General features: G+C 36.4%; 1 protein-coding gene across 1 annotated transcript in view; it reads left to right on the plus strand.

The window, feature by feature from the left end:
* Window positions 1-8,186: 8,186 nt before the first annotated feature.
* The window catches only part of BMP5 (bone morphogenetic protein 5), a 49,873-nt gene continuing 36,252 nt past the window's right edge, over window positions 8,187-21,807 (plus strand). Inside the window, exon 1 of the mRNA XM_039320354.1 lies at window positions 8,187-9,406. Coding sequence (XP_039176288.1) covers window positions 8,920-9,406 — 487 coding nt within the window. The 5' untranslated portion in view covers window positions 8,187-8,919. The remainder of the gene's footprint in view (window positions 9,407-21,807) is intronic.

A 21,807-nucleotide genomic window follows, 5' to 3' on the forward strand; every position in this document is an offset into this window, starting at 1 on the left:
TGATCTCTGTGTTATGGGTACTATAGTATGAGGGCATACTACATTTTTGACTTCCAGAGGACTAATAAATTTTGTGGCTTCAACATTTGAGAAACTACTTGGAATAGAAGGCTGCAGATAAATGTATAACTTATATAATTGACCCCTTTTGATCACATTGTTTAACAAAACACTTTTTCTGGCAAAGCTTTAGATGCATTTGACCTTAATTAGAAGAACCTTCTTCACATTAAGAAGCTTAATCCGTCTCTAGTAAGATATCTCATAAAGTTGTTTTGTGGGAATCTTTTTGTTTTGTTTTGTTTTGAATAGCCATTGTCAACTTTAATACATTTTTTGGATTAAGTAATGGTCTTGGAAAAAAAATGCCTATTTTGAATTAATCACTACAAGAAATGTAGACTATAATTGAGCCACACAAATACTATGTAAAACCAAAAGGTGTCAATTCCTCAGACACTACTTTTTAATGATTTAAAATGTTCATCCAAACTTAATATTTTTTAGATGTTTTCATTCAATTTGAATGTAAGATAGAACTTTGTGTGCCTAGCCATACAGAGAATGCGATGGAAGGGCTTTGACATCACAAAAGAAACATATTTTGTATTCCCTCAGACAAACAGTATGCAAAAAATCTTTCTTTTTTTAGCTCCAAAATTTGACTGACAATTTCATGAGAGGAGGTGATTATAGTTAAATTTTAATATAATGCTTCATGGGTTTTGTCATTGGAATCAACTTTTATTGCAATTGCTATTATCCAAGCAAACCTATTAAATTAAGTGTTACATTCAAGATTATATGATCAGACTTCTGTTTGTATAGCAGTTTCATTTTGCTCTTCCCTCTGGACCTCCACAAGCTCTCTCTCTCTCTCTCTCTCTCTCTCTCTCTCTCTCTCTCTCTCTCTCTCTCTCTCTCTTACACACACACACACAGAGAGAGAGAGAGAGAGAGAGAGAGAGAGAGAGAGAGAGAGAGAGAGAGAGAGAGAGAGAGAGAGAGAGAGATAACACCCCCAAATCTGCTCTGGGTGGTCCTCTAATCTTTTAGAAATCTGAGGGACAAGAGGAAGAGAATTTAATATCCCCACCCCTAGAGAAACACAGCATGGATTTAAAAATATCTTGAAGCAGCTGCCTTGGCTCTGGGTGGAACATTCAGTATTGTATTTGGTGTAATATAAAGTTTTCTGTGTGATGGCTGCTACCAAAAAAGAGCACCTCTGAGTTGTGCAGCAAGCTTGGATCATTGATTCAATCTATTGCCTCTCCAAGCTGTCATGGGAAAAATACAGTAATGCAACATTCCACTAAGGAAAATTTCAGGCAAAAGATAGTTGATAATGTGCTGACAAAGCACTTAATTAGCTGTCCAATCCAGAATGGTTTCTGAAGGCAATGTTTTCTTTTTATGAAAAGCATAATAGTCAATTATGACAGAATCCAGGTTTCCAAATTATAATTCAGACTCTGGGCTCTCTCTGCTGCAGAGCCTGTAATGAGTTAGGTTACCAGAAGCCTGTAATTACCTTGGTGCCTGCTAGTACTTCCATAGCAGAGTCTTTCCCCAATCCCATTACATTGGTCATTTTAAAAGCAATTTATAATGTAATTGCTTTTAACAAGCACATTGGACTGAAGCTTGGGAGAAAAACAATATGAAATTAAGGAAACCATGTTGGTTTATGGATATGGACTGGGTATGGACTTGGTGTGCCATCACTTTGAAGAACCAGATGAATTTCAGTGTAAATAAATACTTTTAAGTAGAAAAGATAACATATTTTACTGTCGGCAATTAGCCACAGAATAACTACAGGTAGTCCCTGACCTACAACCACAACTGAGCTCAAAATTTCCATTGTTAAGAAAGATAGTTGTTCAGTGAGTTTTAACCCATTTTACACCTTTCTTGCCACAGTTGTTAAGTTAGTAATATAGTTGTTAAGTGAATCTGGCTTCCTATTGACTTGTCAAAAGGTCAGAAAAGATGATCACATGACCTTGGGCAATGCAACCATTATAAATACATGCCAGTTGCCAAATTTTAATCACGTGACCATGGGAATGCTGCAAAGGTTGTAAGTGTGAAACACAAAGTCACTTCAGTCTCATAACTTTGGGTGGTCACTAAACAAATAGTTGCAAGTCTAGGACTACCTGTAATTGCTTTGAGCAGTGCAGGAAAAAATGACGGATACATCCAGTCTGTTAAATGGGGCCCAGATTAGTCTCACTGTAAGATGCCACCCTGTATGTATTCTAGTTCTCATTTGCTCGACGGGAACAAATCTGTTTTTAAATTTTTATTGGTCCCGATAAAGGGCATGTTTAACAAAAGGTACTTGCGCTCATTCATGAATTTCATATTCCTCCACTTGTAAAACCACTATAAAAAGATATACTGTAATGAAATGTTTGCACTTTTTTTGGGTTGAGCATTTTGAGCTCTATGCTGCAATTGACCTTAGGGTTTATTACTGCATTTTAAATTCTGCATAGAAATATGAGAATGTATTCAATCAAAACACATTTACAACACACTCTACAAATAGCTAACCATAAACACACACATATATATAAACAGAAGACTACCCACTCTCTTAATAATTTAGTTCTATCCTTGTGTTATTGTTTCTCATGTAGGACAAAATCCTCAGTCTAGTTCTATGTGGGGGATAAATGATTCTTTCACTGGGTTTTCGGTTCCAACCCAGGCCCAGACAAAAATATCAAGTTGAAATGAAAATGCTATAGAAAGTAGTTCTTGGTCAAAGTAGTAAGCTGTGTTGATGCAGTGGTTTGTGTGCATAGACGAATACTGAAATGTTCAAAGTAGAATATCTTGTGCAGTGATCATGTCCCTTTATTGCACAAGACAATTAAATAATTAGGACATTTTGTGCAAAATTCAATGAACAGCTCCAATGTTTTCATTCTCTATTGCCTGGCAAACCACACTGAAGCCTCGACCTGATCAGAAAACCAGGGAATGATTCTTTGAAACAGAAATCAAGACAGTAACAGACCAATTGATATGGCTAATAGAAACAGAAACAGCATTGCTACAAAATGATGAGTTTCACAGCTACTATTTTATTCTTGGGAGCTCAGTGAAAAGCTTTATTGGCTAAAGCAACTATTGACATTTAAGAGACTGACTTACAACAGTCTTCCACAGACAAATGTTTTACATTTGCCACTGTGTAATTTCTGTGCTAATCAGAGCCTTATTGTAGACCAAGAAGGATTACTGAAGTCTCTTTAGGTAGGTAGACTTGCAAATCACAGTGGCATGATGATAGATTGTGTCCCTAATTGCAAGAGACGGGAGGAGAAGCGGGAGGAGGGAGGGAGGGAGGGAGGGAGGGAGGGAGAGGGGGGGGGAGGGAGAGAAAGACACACACAGAGAGAGAAATGCAATAAGGAATAAAAAAGACAAAGCCTTGAGATTTTTCCCCCAAGATTTATAACATCTCAGAAAACCATATCCTCTGTGAACAAATAAAGGTGACTTTTTTCCCTCTCCAGTAGTTTTATCTCCCATTACAACTATTTTGTTGTATTTGAAGAAGGAATGAGCATGTGTGGGTGATACTAATTTAGTATTTGCAATATTGGTAGATCCAGAAAAACAGATAGTGCAGCCCAATCAAGACAGCCTTTCTACTTTTGCTCAGATGCTGCATCCTGCGGGCAGGCAGGTCAAGAAAAGACAGCATTCCCAGCTTCAGAAAGTCATGCATCTGAAGACTCACTGTTAATTGCTTGCTTTGTTCTTGCAAAGTGATGGAAAGGTGAAGTGCATCTTTTGTGGGATCAGTTCCCAGGTTCAGAAAGTCATGCATCTGAAGACTCACTCTTAGTTGCTTGATTTGTTCTTGCAAAGTGATGGAAAGGTGAAGTGCATCTTTTGTGGGATCAGTTTCATACATAACTGCTTTGGCAAAAGATCCCTGATATGACAAGAGTTTTGTGGAAGCGGGGTGGAAAATTTAATATTGTTAATATTAGTAATATTTTCCCCAAATAGACAGTCCTCATCTATACACATGTCCTTTTGGTCTTTTAGGATCTTAAAGGCCTTTTGGAATGTCAAAAAGGATGGGGCCAATCTAATATCAGGTAGAAGAATGTTTCATAAGGACCTCACATGAATGCATCTTTCATCTTCCAGCCGGCTTCCCCATTGACTTTGCTTGTTGGAAGCTGACGAGGAAGATAACAAATTGTGAGCACATGATTGTGGGATGCTATGACGGTTGGAAATCCAGACCACTTACTGAACACCTGAATCATGATCACATGACTTGAGGAAGACTGTGACAGCCAGAAATTTGAGGACTGATCATAAGGATTACTCATCCAGTGCTGTTGAACGGTCGCTGAAAGGGTGGTTGTTAACCAAGGACTACCTATATTCTGATTTGGAAATTGCCTTTCTACCCAAGCAAAGCTGTGATTCTTCAGTGGAATGAAGAATGATAATAAGTATGTCTTTCTTTATTAGATTTATGTGCTGCCCATCTGTCTAGAGCAGGGGTATCAAACTGCCAGCCCGTGGGCCGGATGCATCATGCCGAAACCGCACTCACCCCATTGCTGGCAATGGAAAAAAAGTCACGATATGTTGTGACATGTCATGTGATGTTGCGAGTTTGATACCCTTGGTCTAGAGGCACATTCCAGAAGAGTATTGCAGTTGTGTGAGTCTGTTGCAACAATCCAAAGCCCCAAAAGGTTGTTTTCTCTTTATTGCAGCACATGTGCCTGTAAAATGCAACCCATCTCTTCAGTTACGAGCCTGATAAAATGGACTGGAGCCCATAGAAACCTATGCCCAATTTCTCCATCTTTATGACTTTGCAGTCTTTGTTGCGTATTTTCCAAAGTATTTTTTTATGAGGAGTTCAGTTCTCTCAGAAAACTGCTTTCACATCAATTTTTGCCTGAATAGAGCAAGGTTGTTCCTCCTGGCTCAATACAACATTTCTCTGTGCTGCTTCAAAACTCTGGAAATGTTTATTCCTGGTGTGCTCTTGTTTTTGTCTCTAAAGAGTTGTCATTTCACTGAAAATGGCCTTTCTTTGTGATCTTTCTCAAAAACAAGGCAGCAACAAAGCAAGAGCAGAAATCAAGTTTCTTATCCCTTGCAGGATATAGGTCTTCTGCCAAAAAATAAAAATTTCTGGGCCGCTGATGTATCTAATTGTCTGGGTCTGTTTTAATTTTTTTCTGTCTTACACAGCTGGAATAATTTTGATAAGCATTGAAATCAAGACAGTTTTATTAATATGTAAGTCTGGTTTAAATCAGTGAGACCTGTTTCCAAATGGATTGGACTGAACTGTAGATCTTTTTAGCTGTTTCAATGCTTCTGAGCCCCTATTTGCTGCATTGAAATATCTTTTATTATTTATAGCATGATTTTAATGTGTGCCATTGTGCCCACAGAAAAAAAATGACAATAAAGGTTATCTATCTGGTTTTTTGGGGATAATTATAGCAATTTATATTGCACTTGAAATGTTGCTTGCTCATTAATGGGCTGATCTAGGCCACAGAGGTGTAATTCAGAACCTTAGCATTGACATGAGTGTTCATTTTAAGTCCATATATATACTGCTCTCTGGATATGTTGGTTGCCAATTTCCACAAAGGCCAGCCATTATAATGACTCTCAGAATGATGGAACAGCATCTGGAAATACATAGGTTACTTAACCATGTCATATGATCCTCAGGTCTCTTTGAAGGAAATGTAATTGGATCTAAGAAGAATCCAACTAAGTTTCAGAAGTATTCTATTAGGCTATAATAAGAGAATATGAATGATGATAGCAAACAGTTTATGTAAATAATGTACCAGATATATTGTTCAGGAGTAGCCCTCCATAATTTTTCTCCTGGTACCCTCAAAGTCAGTAAAACCACATTAAGTGAAACTAACTGGATGAAAATTGATTTTTCTAAATATCAAGTAGGTGAATCAGTTCCTTAAGATTATTTCTTGTTCTGGGTGGTTATATTTATCTTCTCTTACTTGGCCATGGTAGCTAAATGGAAAATCCCTTAAACCAAATTTTGAGTTTGTTGTATCTTTGAACATCTCAGAAACTTTGGGTTGGCCATAGCTGGAAGAAAGACTCTGGGATGTATGTAATTCTAGGTCCAATCCAGCAGGACTGTTCCTATGCTTTGATCGATGTGTTGGCACCAGTCCAGATGTGACCTTAATGTGGCTATACCAGGCAAGAGAAAGTATAAATGCATAAACATTTGTAGATAATCTTTTAGAGTTTCTCACAAGTTAAATTTTGTTATGCTTATTTTCAAAGGTTGGGATAAGTGTCTCAATTGTTGACATCCTGGGGGGGGACTTTTTATTATAAGTATCTTGAATTGTAAATTTCAACTATTAGAAACTAGGCACATTTCTTTAAATCTACTTAGGAGCTTGATGACTTAGTAGGCCTTTGGGTTTCTCATTATCTTCTGGGATTGGGTGGGTGAGTTCATGACACATATCTGTTTCTGTTTCAAACAATGAAACCACCGTAGCTCTTTCTTTAGTGTGCTACAGATGTGACTCCTTTAACCAAAATAATATGTTCTAGTTATTTTTAGTTTGTTCTGGCCCAATTTTTTCCTTGTCTGTTAATATTACCCCTCTTACCTATCTATTGGTCAATAGAATCATTTTTAAGTAATAATAAATAAAATCCAAGTATAAAGATAGCGTGTGGACTGATAGTATTTAATTGGTTGGAGTGAGAAGAAATGAATTCATTGAGAATCTATTGCCCGTATAAAGCAATGTCCTCATGTAATCTATCACTAATGCCCCTTTGGTATGTCCTATTTGATAAAATAAAGAATGTACTTTTGTGTTGAAGGTGTGGTGAAAAGAGAAATGTCATGTAAAACAGAAAGCTGAATTCACAAGTAAAGGTTCATAACTTGATTGCTGAAATATTGAGTCATAATTTCCATGCGATTAGTGCAGCACTATTTTTTTTAAAAAATATATGCAATAAACAAACCTCACAATAAAACAAACAAGCCCCATCTCTTTTCAACACAACAATCTTATATACTCAGCTGGGATGTTAATGTGATTTCTTTATTGTGGTGTTGGTTAGGCCTGCTGTTTTTCATTTTATAAAATGAAGTATTTATCCAATTCAAAAGGTTTTCATTCTCCTGAAATAGTATAGGGTTTCCTGCCTAAGCAGGGGGTTGGACTAGAAGACCTCCAAGGTCCCTTCCAACTCTATTGTTGTTGTTGTTGTTGTTATTCTGAGATCAATTACCCTGGCAAGGCTCAAGAGTGCCTTGAAAGAAAAAATGAACTAAAATATATCTGAAAAATGTGTGAGGTTGCTTTTTTCAATCAATCCCCACAAGAGTCCAATAGTTACTAAATGTAATATATCAAGAAAAGCAAGCAGGAAGCAGAGAGAAGAAAGTATTATAAGGGTTTGTGAAAAAATCATCACATCACATCTACTATTTTGTAAATAAATGCTGTTTTTGGTCTAAATTTGGGTGATAAATAAGTGAAAAGTATTCACGCTAATGATATAGAAACACCCAGTCTGTTTCAATTGCATCTACTTTAGGCAACAGGCTCCAAAACTGTATCCTTGGTCATGTTCCTTTAACTGGAAAGATAAGCCTGCTTTTCAGATCTCTGCTTGAAACTGTGTGACTCTGAAGTGCTTCGCTGCAGTTGGATGGGACCCTTCCAAATTAAGGAGCATGTCCCAAAAAACTCAGGGCCTCACATGCTGATCTCAGTGGAATGCTAAAGTATTTAACCTGGCCTGAAAATGGTTACATTTAAAAAGAGGATGATCTGCAAACTTCAAACAAGCCCTATGTTCTTTCAACTCTGTAAGTACTCAGGTGAATTGCATGCTAAATTTTAAGATCGATCTATTGACACAATTCTTTTTGGGGAGGTCATTACTCCCATCCTATTAGAGAACTCTACACTGGCTGGTTGGGGAAGGGGAGTAACTGTGTGGCAGTAGAAGGGTTAATTCATTTCCCCCCTCACTTTGCCAGTTTCAAATTACAATGAGAAGCCTCTTCTCTCCCAGCAGGGTTGTGCTTACATTAGCTTTCAGATCTCTCTTGAAGGGAGCTACTCTATTTTTGCCTGGTAGAGGTGAAAATCGTTTTTAAGGAACTGCAAAAGACTGGATGGATATTGAGAAGGGGAGGGGTCCTATTTTTTTTCTCAACATATCCCTGGGTGAATTCAGAGGAAGACATTTTCAAGCCTGTGATGCATTTTCAGATGGGCTGGACATTACAAATGTTAATAGGTTCAGCTGGGTGCTGAAAAAAAAAACACCAAAGGGAAATTGCACCATCACCAAGCAGTAGTTGAAGACAAGAAAGCTGGCATTCAGGAAAGGACAGCAAGGTTGAAGAAGAGTTACCTAGTTGGGGATTAGGAATCAGAGCATGAGGGGACTCTGCTGATTATAGCAGTTTGACAGAAGATGATCTGTTGTTTCATTCAAAACTATCCCCAAGTCTGATCATCTCAAGGTTTTGAATAGGAATGCCTGCATCAACTGGTCAGCTTCTGGGAACCTGTTCCACCAGTGCAGGAGAAACAGTAGCAGCAGTAGAAAACTGGACGTCTGAATTTCAGCTTTCATAGAACTGCAGGCAGCCTGACACGTCCCATCATACTTAAGGAAGAAGCGGAAGAAGATGATCAATATGGGAAGTGCAGAAATGGCAACGCTGACATGAGGCATAGGTAATTCATCGCTCATTTATTTATTATTTTATTTTAACCTTCCCTGGTCCCAGGAACACCAGATTTCGTAAGAGACCAGAAAAAGGAAAATACAATATTATTTCAAAGTTATTTGTGCATTTTATTTTATTTTAAAATGCACCAAACTCTGTTCAAAGTTCTATTGAGCTTACTCTGGAATTATTGGCTTTTAATGGATTATGCTAAGGCAGGTTTGGGGGACAACCATGTCCACTCGAGTTTTATTTATCGAAGATTGCGGAACCATGAGAGGCGAGAGATCCAAAGGGAAATTCTTTCTATCCTGGGTTTACCTCATAGACCCAGGCCATTTTCAGCTGGAAAACAAGCTTCCTCAGCACCCCTCTTTATGCTGGATCTGTACAATGCAATGACAAATGAAGAGGATCCCGAAGAGTTGGAATATTTGGTGAGGGGATCATCCCCAAGCGGAGAGGGCAAAGGGCTACGGAAGGGCTACTTGGCATCTCCAAATGGGTACTCCCGAAGAATATACATATCACGGACAAGTTCACTGCCTACACAAAGTCCCACCTTAGCTAGCCTGCACGACACCAACTTTCTGAATGATGCAGATATGGTCATGAGCTTTGTCAATTTAGGTACGTTGCCAATTTCATTTTATTTCCTTTGTTTGAAATCTGCTCTATGCTGGACGAAATAGGAGAGCAAATGCCCTTACTTTTAAAGGCAAAAACTGGCCTCTGGAAGAGGTACAACTACAAGATGGAGTTGGGCTAATGGTAAAACAGCTACTAAGTAGGTAGCCCTGGGTAGAGGTATCTTTCTCTTACCTTTAGTATAAAGTCAGTGTCAATAACATTCCTGCCTTTTGTTTTCCTTCTTTCACTGATGTAATTAAAATGATTACATTGGCCCAAGAATAATTTTAAAAAATTAGAACAAAAAAATCATGCAAGTGCATTGGTATATATTGTTTGCTTTGCAAATCACTACAAGATTATAGAAAATTGTCTGTGCTTCAAGGATGATAGAATTAGACATTCAAACGGTTGGGGGGAATATTTCATATTTCGCAAGTTTCTCATAGGTGATTCTCGTTTGCATGTTGAATTGGGGAGAGCGCTTGTGGAATTCCCTAACATGCATGCCGAATTTGTGGCCTTTAAAGGATTTCAAGTATGTTTCAGGTATTGTGGCTTTTCCTTTCTGAAGTGAAGTTTCCAAATAATGTTGTCTGTGCTATTTTATATTTGCAATTTTTATATTGGTAAAGTTTGAACACAGATTCTATTCAGGATCACTGGGTTTCATTTTAAAAAACTTCCTTTTTCCCACATATTTTTAAAAATATGAAATTAAACTCTTTAGGATAGAAACTTTCAATTTATTTTAAACATTACAATGATTTAGAGAGGAATAATTAATTATTTCATAATGCAAGAAGGTGTGAAAAGTTCATCTGTGGTAATATGGATGTTGTCAAAATATTTCTATGCCTATGAATTATGAATTTCACATTGGAGAGAAAAATCCATAAACAGTGCTGGATTGAAAGTCTTTTCAACATTTTGGCACATATTTGCCAAAGATTTCACTGAAAAGTAAACAGTCATATAAGGGGTGACTAATTCCTCTTCTGTTCCTTTCCTAGAAATATTTTCTATAAGAATTTTAAGCATCAGCATGAAACTCTAAGATATTTTTAAATGACATATACCATTTAAGCTGGTTCTAATTGTGATAGGTTAGTATAATTTTTAGTTGATAATTATTATGTAGAAACAATATTCAACAGAAGTTTAGCAATCAGAAATAAAATAATATTTTGCTATTAATATTTTAGGGCAAAGGTATTTTGAAAAATATTTTTCAAAACTTAGTGAAAAGTATCCACAAATGCAATGTGATTTACAGGCACTGCATTTTTTTTTTTTAAAAAAAACCCAACTGCAGATGTTCCCCCTTTTCTCTTACCTTTACATTTGATATGATTTAATGTGTCCTACAGCCAGAACTAAATTGAAATGTCTATATAAAGAATCAGTCATATTGAATGCATACTTTGTATAAGCATTTTAATAAGAGGTTTAAGGTAATTCATTGACTCCTAGTTTAACAGTTAGCTTTAATTCTTAAAGTAACTGTCTTCTATTGGTCTAAAAACAGATTCAGTAAATGCATCATTAAACAGATGACTGCAATTTTTTCTCTTCAGATTGTGGCTGTTGGATTTCTATAAACAAATAGGATTCCTGTTCATGTGCATTCAACATTATCCGTCATGACAATTAAGTTTACTATAAGATCATTTTCCCCCTTAGCCTACTAAGCTTTCTTAAATTGTATTATTAGATTATAGCAACTGTTGTGTTAAGGAACATCAGAATGCATGTTCTATACTGAAACCTGATTTTTTTTTTAAACTCTTGAAATGTATAGACATCATTAAAATGAAAAGCTTGCTAAAATAAACTTTTATCTGATTTATATGCCCTATTAAACTAATATTTTATCTTTCCAAATAGATTAAAGTTAGATTGCTTCTTGCTGTCTTCATAGTTGTGCAGAATTTCAGGGCATTAAGCATCCTCTTCGTTAAGACTAGATGAATATTTTTGGTGAAACAAAGAGAAATCTTAATGCAATTAAAGTACATAAAATATCATGCCCAAGAGCAACCGTTCTATTCGTATATGATAATCAATGGCAATTATAATTAAAAGTACTACAAAGAAAAATGGTAATGATAAATGCATATTGGTCATATTGTGGACATTGGTGGAGGTTTACACTATCCATCATCTGCAATCAAGTTTCTTTCTTCTGGAAGTACTCCTGACTCTTAAAGAGGAGGGCCATTATCAAATTACAGTACATTAATCCCCCACGAGATGATAAAGAATTTACACAAATCATTGCATCTGCCAAACTCTAACGATTTAAAAACTTCTACGCTAAAAATAACAAATGGGAGGTGTTAAGTCCTAGAAATGCTGTTTGCTGGAAGCTTGAGGTAATAAAGTTTCATCCTTGAGGGACATGTGAATTTAAGGCAGAAAAAAGAAAAATCCTCTGGAGGAAGAAAGATGGTTTCTGTCATAATAATTATGCTGGTGGAATAACTGTTGATAATGTTTGCTTGCTTTGTTAATAAAATTTAAAATGCCTGAGAGGGTATTAAAAACAGATCCCACTGGTATGTGAGAGATTAAGAATTAGAATAAATAATTTCTTGTTTTAAATTTAAATTATTGTAATTGTAAACTGATAAAGTAATAATACAGGTTTAATAATAATAGAAATTTAAAATAGAAATGGAATATTTAAATGTATCATGTTAATTGAGGGGAATAGAGAGGGGATAGTGAAATCTATTGAGTTGTGTTGTTTATATATGTTTTTACTTTTGAATGTTTGACCACCCAACCAACACGGTGGGTCCTGAGTACTTTTTCTTAAGAATTTAAAAAAAACAATAAAATTGTTAAAAAAAAACAGATCCCATTGGTAAAAAAAGTAAAACGAAGTCATTTAAATTTAAAGGTTTGGTTTGTCTTCAATGTTCCCTTTCTTTTTCTTTCCAAAAAGTGAAGCCAAAGCATTTTGCCATTTTCTCCACCATTCGCATTCTAATATATGGCAATATAAACTCATCTTCTCTTCCTTTTCCACGGCATTCTAATCTTGATGAAAAATATTTACTGAGATGTGCCTTGCTTTTTTTTCCTGCCCAGCTCTGCTCATGTTCTTTTCCAAAACTTTTTGTTTCTGCCTTTCCCATCCGATTCCCCCATTCCTTAATTTGCAGTGTTGTACTTTTTAACTGTAGCTTTTAACTGATTTTAATTGCTTTTAATGATTGAAGGTTGTAGTGGTTAATTAGACAGACAGACATAAATGGCAGGCCTATATTTCTCATTTTTCTAAATAGACATCCAGGTTTATTCCACAAAGATAGATACATGCATAATATTGACTTGACGGCTTTCATCAATGATGAATGAAAGCTTCAGAAAAGATTGGCCTAAAATGCATCAATCAACAGATACAAGAAATTTGTCAACATTTTTTTTTAAATGAAACCAACTACAATATTTTCAAATACCTATTTTAATTTTAACAGGAACTTACATCAATTACTGATTCTCAGTGGTTTTTTTGTTTTTTGCTTGATTGAAGGAAACGGAACTGTTTGACAAATCCTGTTTAGATAGACAGATTATTTGTTTATGTACTGGTATATACTTGCTTTTTAACTTGAACTGCAGAAGTGGCATACCAACTCTCTGGTCTGTTGTTGTTAGTAATCAGCTGTTATTGGATAGGAATGTATTTTAATTTATGCTACTGAGAATGTTCAGTTCTGATTGAATTTATATTAAAAACAGCTTTGCTAAGATTCAAACTACTTAGATAAATCTGAATTGAGATGTGAGATTCAGATTTTTTCTCCCCAAGAATAAGCAATGAAATAACATATGATTGTACAATTATTTAGAGAATTTAACGATAACCAAATATTTATTTCCATTTATTACACCAGCAAGAGAGTGGCATACTCAGTTTTGAAAGCGGTACACTCAGATTTTCTCTTAAGCATTAGTAATTTCAGCGGGACTCACACAGACCTCCAACAACTATGAACAGTGTTGAAATAATTACAGGTTACCACACCACAAATGTTTAGTACATTATTTTGGGAGTTTATGGTAGACTTTATAGAATGGAGTATGAAATAATTAAAAAATACAGATGTATCCCTTTTTGGTTAGCAAATCCAATAAAATGGGTGTACATTTTCCTTACTGAAATAGAGCAGCTAAATCCATCTTGGTTTCATATAAAGTGAAGGATACTTCCTAGGCCTTGTGGATCTAGTGACCACTTTTTAGAACAACAGGGCTTTTTTACTATCTAAATCCTGGATTTCCAACAGGGCCTTTGAGGGCCACAATTTCTTGGTAAGTTTCTTACTATCCATGCAGCTCACAGCTTTGCCAGCTTTTATTTTTAATAATTCATTTTAACTGAAAATATGAATGGGAAGCTACCACACTCTCAAGAAAATAGTAGCTTTGAATATCACCTATACAGGTATTTCTATTATTGACCCTAGGGCCAGAGCCTTTTTTTCCTCTTTTTTTGGGGGGGGAAAGAAAGTGATGGGCCACTGCAGTATGAGCCTTTGGGGTGGGGAAGTTCTAGTCTTTTGTTGTGCTTTCCCTCTCTTAGACTTGTTTTAGATTTTGTCCTTATGCATTGAAGTAAAATAATGTATATTGTATTAGCCCAAAGTGATGGTATGGTATGATTTGAAAATGTGATCAAGGATATATAAATAATACATAGTAATTCCTCTGTTTGTCTAGAGTTAAAATATTCTCTTTTTAAATATATGAATATATATGTATGTATGTATGTATGTACATTATTCTAAATATATTATCTAACAATATTTGGAAAGCAATTATTTGCTCTTCCAGATTTGAAATAACCTCAACATCTATTTTTCTCAAAAAAGGCAGCAAAAAGAAACAAAAATCCCAACAGAAGTGAGTAATAATCTGAGAGAATCTGATGCAAACTGATCATTAGGAATGTATGTGAGGGGGACCTAAATGCGTTTTTCTGTGTGTGCATACGTATAAAAATATGCACTGTTAATAATTTTGCCACTGGGAGGTAGACAGATAAAATTCTATTTGTTGTTTCCTTTCAAAGTTGCCTTTTCAGACTAAACACAGTCTTTGGGTGGGAAGCTGTGGGTTACATACTATACATGCTTTACTAGGAAAACAAAACCTCATAGCAACCCTGGATAGCAATTAAAGTAATCCGAAATGATCCTTTGATTGATGTGACTTTTTGTTTCCCGTAGACCCATGTAGTGTGCAATATTCCCAAGCAGCATGGCTATTCTGATATAAAGAACTCTGTAACAGCCATCTCTGGCCTTTATGAGCAAGAAGGCCGGCTGCTGGTTATTGCCTATTGTTAAAGGGAAGATAAAACATGAAAAATAGTTCTTCATTATGGAGGTGTAATTTTCATTCTCTGCTCCCCTGGCAATTCTTCTAGCTTCAAAGCCATAGATCGCAGTGCAAACTCTGAACTCTTTGAGCCATAGGAAATGTTCTTCTGTATAGAGCAACCATCATCATTATCATTGCCTCCTATAACCAGCATTAGAAAGAGGCATCATCAATGGATTCCTGCAAAGGGTAAAGCCATGGTATGTCCGTCCTGTTATGGTCTGGAACTTCTAGTCTTGTATCTTCTTCTTTCTGTTTCCTAGTCTCTTCTCTCCAAGAGTTTGAACTATGACGTGAGTGAGGTGAGAGAAAATCAAAGGAAAAGGTAGAAGTAGTCCTCGACTTATGACCACAGCTGAGCCCAAAATCGGTATTGCTAAACAAGACAGTTAAGTGAGTTTGGCACCATTTGAGGGCCTTTCTTGCCACAGTTGTTAAGTTAGTAACACAGTTGTTAAGTGTATTTGGCTTCCCCATTGACTCTGCTTATCAGAAGGTCACAAAAAGTGATAATATGACCCTGGGACACCGCAACCATTATAAATACATGCCAGTTGTTAAGCATTTGAAGTTTGCTCATGTGACCGCAGGGATAAGTGTCATAAGTGTGAAAAATAATCCTATGTCACTTTTTCAGTGCCATTGTAACATTGAATGGTCACTAAATTGTTGTAAGTGGAGGATTACCTGTAGTGATGCCTATAGGACCCTCCAAAACTTTGGTGTACTGTCACTGCCTTCAAACATCTCAAAGTGTGAGATTGCATGATTAGTATTTCTTGCTTCCTCCTCAAAATGACTACGTTTTTAATCAACTTAAATTGGGTCCTGCCAAACTTAAAGACAGGAACACAATATATTCTAACCAAACCTGAATAGTGTCACCAGTTAAGACAATTATCAATTATGCAAAATGATACAAACATTCAAAAAGGATCTGCTTTGTCTTGAGAAATGCTGTACTGAGGAATGATTGTTTATATAAGAAATAAACATAAACCATCTGTCCACAAATGAGTTCCAATTGTGTTCAGCTGTCAGATATGCATAACTGTTAAAGTAATTTTTTGCAATGAGTTCAAGGGCAGAATTTATCCATGGGGCCAATGGCCACCCTGTTTCTTTGTCTACCTGTTGGCATTCCAAGATTTTGGAGAGAATGGAAGGGATATGTTGGGGAGAAATATGGGAGATCTTGGCCTTGCAGAAAGTCCCCTTGTTCCTGAAAGACTACCAGCAATAGAAAAGAAATCAAGTGATGTGAAAGAAGCCAACACTCATGACTTCTGTCGTGGCTGATAGGAACTCAGCTAATCGTAAATGTGGCCATTCTTCCATTACAGACTGTCTCACTCAAATTTCATAAAATTGCTGCTTCTTTATACTTAGACTGATGAGCAAATAAACATTATTTCTCCATTTGTGGAAGTCAATGGTAGCCAACAACAACACAAGTGTATCTTTGAAGTTTAAGTTATTCAACTAAAAAGATGTTAGGAATATATGGGGAATATATCCCCAGTTTTCCAGATCTGATATATTTGAAATATCATGGCTAGTAATTTTGAACTCATTTCTCCCCTCAAAAAGAAAAAAAAAACTAATCAAGTGCCAAATCTTAACCAACATTTTAAATCCAATTACTGGTATTGTAGGAATTGTTTGGTGAGCTTAAACTAGACAGCCAGTTATTTTTGGAAAGTATTGGAAAGTCAGAGTTAGAAGATAGTGGTCATGCTTGTTTATATTTCCAATATTTAGATATATTTCCTTAAAAATTGTGAATATTTCATCCCTTCTTAACATATCTAAAGAGCAGAACTGTGCACAGTTCCCAAAATATAGGCAGAATATAATAACCTGTTTGGAAGGCTGCTTATGTCTAGCAAGTTTGAAATATTGAAAATTGAAAAACCAATTAAACTAATGATATGTTGTGATTGTGTGTGTGGGGGGGGGTTCCACAAATTAATAATAGTCTTTTGTGTGAGGAAGCACTTATTTTTTTCATCCTGACTCTGCTACAAATCAATTTCTTTGATTTACCAATTTTTTTCCTTCTACCCGCAGTTATCTACTTACAACCATTTGCAAAAGCTTCAATTAGACCTATAAATAATTCTTAAAGGAGAAAATTCAAAACAGCTTGCATACATATACAAAGAAGAACAGCTGAGAATTAACTAAACAGATGAACATAGAAATTCATCTAGTTATGTATACTCCCATATCTTTAATCCCTGGCAGTTAGGTGGTGCCTTCCAGATAGGATGATCTATAATTCCTTTCATCTTTTTTTAAATAAATATTTGATTAATTTTCTAATTTTACAATCATGAGTTCTTAATAAACAACGTGTTGTCTGGGTCCATTGATAATTCAGTGGTACATATTAACTTTCTCAGTCTCGTTCCAATACTACGCCATCCAGTGCTTCCTTGATCCTCTCTTCTTCCGGTGGTATGCATTTTTCCACAATGGGCAAATACAATTCTTGTTACTGTTAATACATATACAATTAAATATAGAAATCTTCATCACATTTTTCTGGTACTATACATAATATCGATAGTATCAGTTTATAATATCTTTTCTAGCCAGAATATATCTCAATTGCATTTGTACTTAAAATCCATTTGTTCAATCAATATCCTGTTTTTCTCACTTTTTAAAAATTTTAATTTCCCATCATTGTTCAAAATATCTCTATTGCTTATAAGTTTCTCATAATAAATTATATTTGGGTAACCAAAAGCTTCCCTTATTCAAACCCTTTTAGAATGTTCATATTTCCCATCTCATAACAAAGTATAATATTCTAGTTACAAATCCTATCCTTCTAATTATAATAATACTTTTATTTCTAACAGTTATGTATTTTCTTAACCATATTCAAACATCTGTTTAATAGTATAATATCCCGTCTAATAGGTCAAAACCTCTATTTTCTTCAGTCTTACTCTAGCTTTCCAAATCAGTGCATTTGAATCATCGAGTAATTCTTCCTCTGTTTTTGTATATATTGTTTGGAATGAGGAAGAGAATTTGATTGAAGTATTTTTGGAAGAACGCTCAACCCATTTATATTCATTAAACAGCCTCCATCCTTCTCCTTCAGTTTTTCTTTTCATTTCTTGTTTGTCAATATTCAGCATTTCTCTTAACAGCTTTATCATCTGTTTGATCAGCTTTTCTTCCTTATTCTCAAATGTGTTCTGAGATCTTGACAAGTAAGATATCTTTTCCATTTCCAGTGTTATCGCTGCACCCTCTAATTTTTCATTGGTCTGTATCTGTCTTTTAATTCCTTCCTTTAGGTCCTCCATCTTTGGATCTATTTCTTCTAATTTTCCTTCTGTTTTCTGAGTTACTAGTTCCTTCTTTGTAGTCATTGTCTGGATTTGTAAGTTTAGGTTAGAAAATTGTTCTTTTATCTCATTTGCATTATTTTTAGTCTTGTCATGAAATAAAATAATTGTCTCTTGGATTGATTTCAACATAGAAAGAATTTCTTTCTGAGATTCATTAACATTTTCTTGTTGGTATATCAAGCTGGGAGCTTCAGAGACAAGTGTTAAATATGGTTTTTTACCATTTGAGGTTAAGTATGGAACACCCATTTTGTTTTTGTATATAGTCTTTATAGTCCAATAGGGTCCCCAACACAAATAAGCAGCGCAAGAGTTTTTTTTCCCTTTTCCCAGCTGCAGTCTGCAAAAGTGAAAGTTTCCAGGAACAAGGAAGAGTCTTATCTAAATCTGGGCTTCGAGCCAACTTTCCTTTAAGCATAATAAATTGTAGTGCCATGATTCGCCATTAGATGTCATTGTCATCGTCTTCCAGCTTTCCAAATCCAAGCCTATTTTATAGATTTTCAAATAACTTTTATAAAAAAAGTCACAAAGGTACTTTTAGTCCCAAAATTTCAAAGCTATATATCAGTATTAATTCCAAATTGATCTTGTAGTTTTCTCTATTTTCCTTCAAAGCAATTAATTTGCTGCTTTTCTTTTCCTGAGGGAGTGGGGCAAAAACTTCTCTCTCTCATTGGGGAGGATTCTTTGTTTTGGGCATTCTTTTTTCCAAGAAAGTAGTATTAAGGTCATAAAAAGAGGATAAAGTTTTACTCAAAAATGGCTAGTTAGTGCTTATCTTCGATTGTCAGCAGCTTCTGATTGGCCACATAAATGTAGCTAGTCTTTCCCCCACCGGTTTGGAGGGCATCCTCAGATCCAGCGGAAGGGTCGCCACTTCTCTGCAATCGATGAGGGTCCCCTCCTTCGTCACCTCTCCGGGGCAACTTTCAACCCCCAGTTGTGCGAAATCCAACATGGAAGATGAAGCCCCATCTTTCTGCGTCTGTTACACCGCGACGCCTAACCGGAAGTCCCTATAATTCTTTTCATTTTAACCATGTTGGACTGTGGTGATGGTGCCCATTATGCAACATACCTGGAAGGTATCATGTTAGCAAGGGCTGATTTATTAAGCAGTGCCTCTTCCAGTTTGGGAGAGCCAGTTTGATGTAGAGGTTAAGGCACCAGACTAGATTCCAAGAGAGTATGGCTACTAGATCTAGATTGCAACAATCCAGAGATTCATGAGATGGCAGCAAATAATCACATTTTTTTCTTTGTTGTCACCTAGTAGACACCAGACATTTGCAGGCCAAATTTAGTTGTTCTAATTGTCATCATTTTTTAAAAAAGAATTAAGGAGTTTCAGGGTGGTTGGCCCTTGAGATATAGTTATATGGAGGTATTGCAGATGACAGAAGCTATTGTTAAAGACTGTAGAGGTTTTTTGCCAGATTTGTCAACTCATTTCATGACCTTTAGAACAGGCATGTCAAACTGCCAGCCCAAGGGCCGGATGCATCACTCTGAAACCATGCCCACTCCATTGCTGGCAATGGGGAAAAAGTCACGATACGTCATGCAACATCACGTGACATCACAAATTTGACATGCCTGCTTTAGAACAAAAGCTACTGCTGATTGTGGGGAATTGCACTACTTTTTTTTAAATATCTGCATTACCATCATTTCTGTAATTAAAGTAATTATAACACAACATAACTCTATTTTTTCTAACATCAAAATTCCAGGTTCCTCAGTGTTATAGAAGATCTGGATTTAAAACTTCATGGGTCAGTTTAATTGACTGGCTTTCTTATTAGTATGAAAAGCATAATGTTTTATGCCTGTTAATGAAATCATTCAAGGTGGTAAATCAGAGAAGTAATGTCTTTTCAGTCTTGGCCTCATAGTTGATACTTGTGATATCTTCAATGCAAACCTTAATTGTGACTACTAACTGCTCAATTGTCATGCACAAATTGTTTCTGTAATTGCACTTGAAATGAGATAATGTGAAAATAGAGTACATGCTGTTTGATCTATATTATTCCCTCCACACTCACAAGCAACTAGCTGATGGTGCAATGATAAATCTAGTGCAGTGGTGGAGAACCTTTTAGAGACCGAGTGCCCAAACTGCAACCCCAATCTCACTTATGTATTGCCGGGTGCCGGGTGGGCATGGCTATGGTGGAAATGGCAGACTGGGTGGGCGTGGCCAGGGTGGGCGTGGCCAACTCAATGTTGCTCTGGCAGGTGGGGCAGTGGGCAGGAGGGCATCTTGCTTAGTGGGTGGGGGGACATGGGGAGAGAGGCTCCTGAGCCCCGCAGCTCTTCCGAGGGGGGGAGGAGGGGCTGTGCTGGGATTGGGGTTCCTCGTGCCTTCTGCCTGCACTCTTCTGCCGAAGATGCTGTGGCTCCACTTGCCTGGCAGGGCAGGGGCATGCTCACACATGTGGACGCACATAGAGCTGCTGCCTTGCTTTCCGTGCCTGTTTCTGACAAAAGTTGCTCCCTTTATAGCCTCTTGCCTATTCCCAGACTGTGCATGTGCAGCTCTGCGAAAAGCTGCTCATGCGCGGAGAGGAGGAGGGAGCAGGTCGGCCCAGCAATGGCTTGCGTGCCACCAGAGACGGCTCCGTGTGCTGTCTGTGACACACATGCCATAGGTTCGCCACCATGGATCTAGTGTATTAAGAAGGATGAATCTTGTTTAGGGACCCAAAATCAAATCAAGGATAGTCAAATATTGCCATCCTTTAAGGCCTTACTGAAATCACAGAAGCAAATCTATTGCAGTTTAGAATTATATGTGAATTAGGAGATAGTGTAATATTTATGTGGTTATCACTTACATTTTTTATAAGTTTTACTTTGACAAACAATATCTCAGATCAGCCAATAAAATTAATTTTCTGATTTTTTAAAAAATATATAACCCTTCTGTCTTCATTGTTCTTATTAAGACTTCTTAAATGTTCCTCTCCCCTTCCCCTTTGTGCTAAATTACAGAATCAGAAAGAGTTTTAATAGGTTATAGTAGCATCTGCCCTTAATTAGCAAGCTTGTGAAATTCTTATAATGGCGAATTATTATTTGATCTTTAAGTAACCAAAAAATTGGATTCAGATATAGATATTCTTAGGATTGAACTTAACGGAACAAGCTAGTAATGACTAACGTAAGATGGTTATTTCACTGGTTTGCACCAGGAGTCTACAACTTTTGAGAGACGTTGTACATCAAGAGTTGGGAGAACCTGTTGTGAGCATTTTTTAAAATCAGAAGACACCCTCACTTGCAAAGCACCAGTTTACTGAATGCTAGCAATACATCTTTCCTTGCTGTAGGACACCCCGTCAGTTTCTCAAACATTTTTTGTCTACCAAAATTTATAGAGGCCATTTGGCATCCAGAGGCATTTTGAGAAAGAGAGATGAGATTTCTGCTTAAGCCTTGCCTCATTCCAGTTATTGTTTTTTTCCCCTTCTTAATTAAATTATTTTTAAAAGAGGTAAAAAGTATTGGAGTGAGAACCTTACTACAGCTTCATAGGCAAATCCTTTCAACCCAGCCATTGAAGTTTAAAGCAAGATCCTTTCTCGTCCCAAGGTGTGGATGTGCAGAGAGAACACAGAGCAGCTACTA

The sequence above is a fragment of the Crotalus tigris genome, unplaced genomic scaffold, assembly GCF_016545835.1.
Source record: "Crotalus tigris isolate CLP2741 ecotype Arizona unplaced genomic scaffold, ASM1654583v1 scf7180000023636.1099087, whole genome shotgun sequence".
In the NCBI taxonomy this organism is placed as follows: Eukaryota; Metazoa; Chordata; class Lepidosauria; order Squamata; family Viperidae; genus Crotalus; species Crotalus tigris.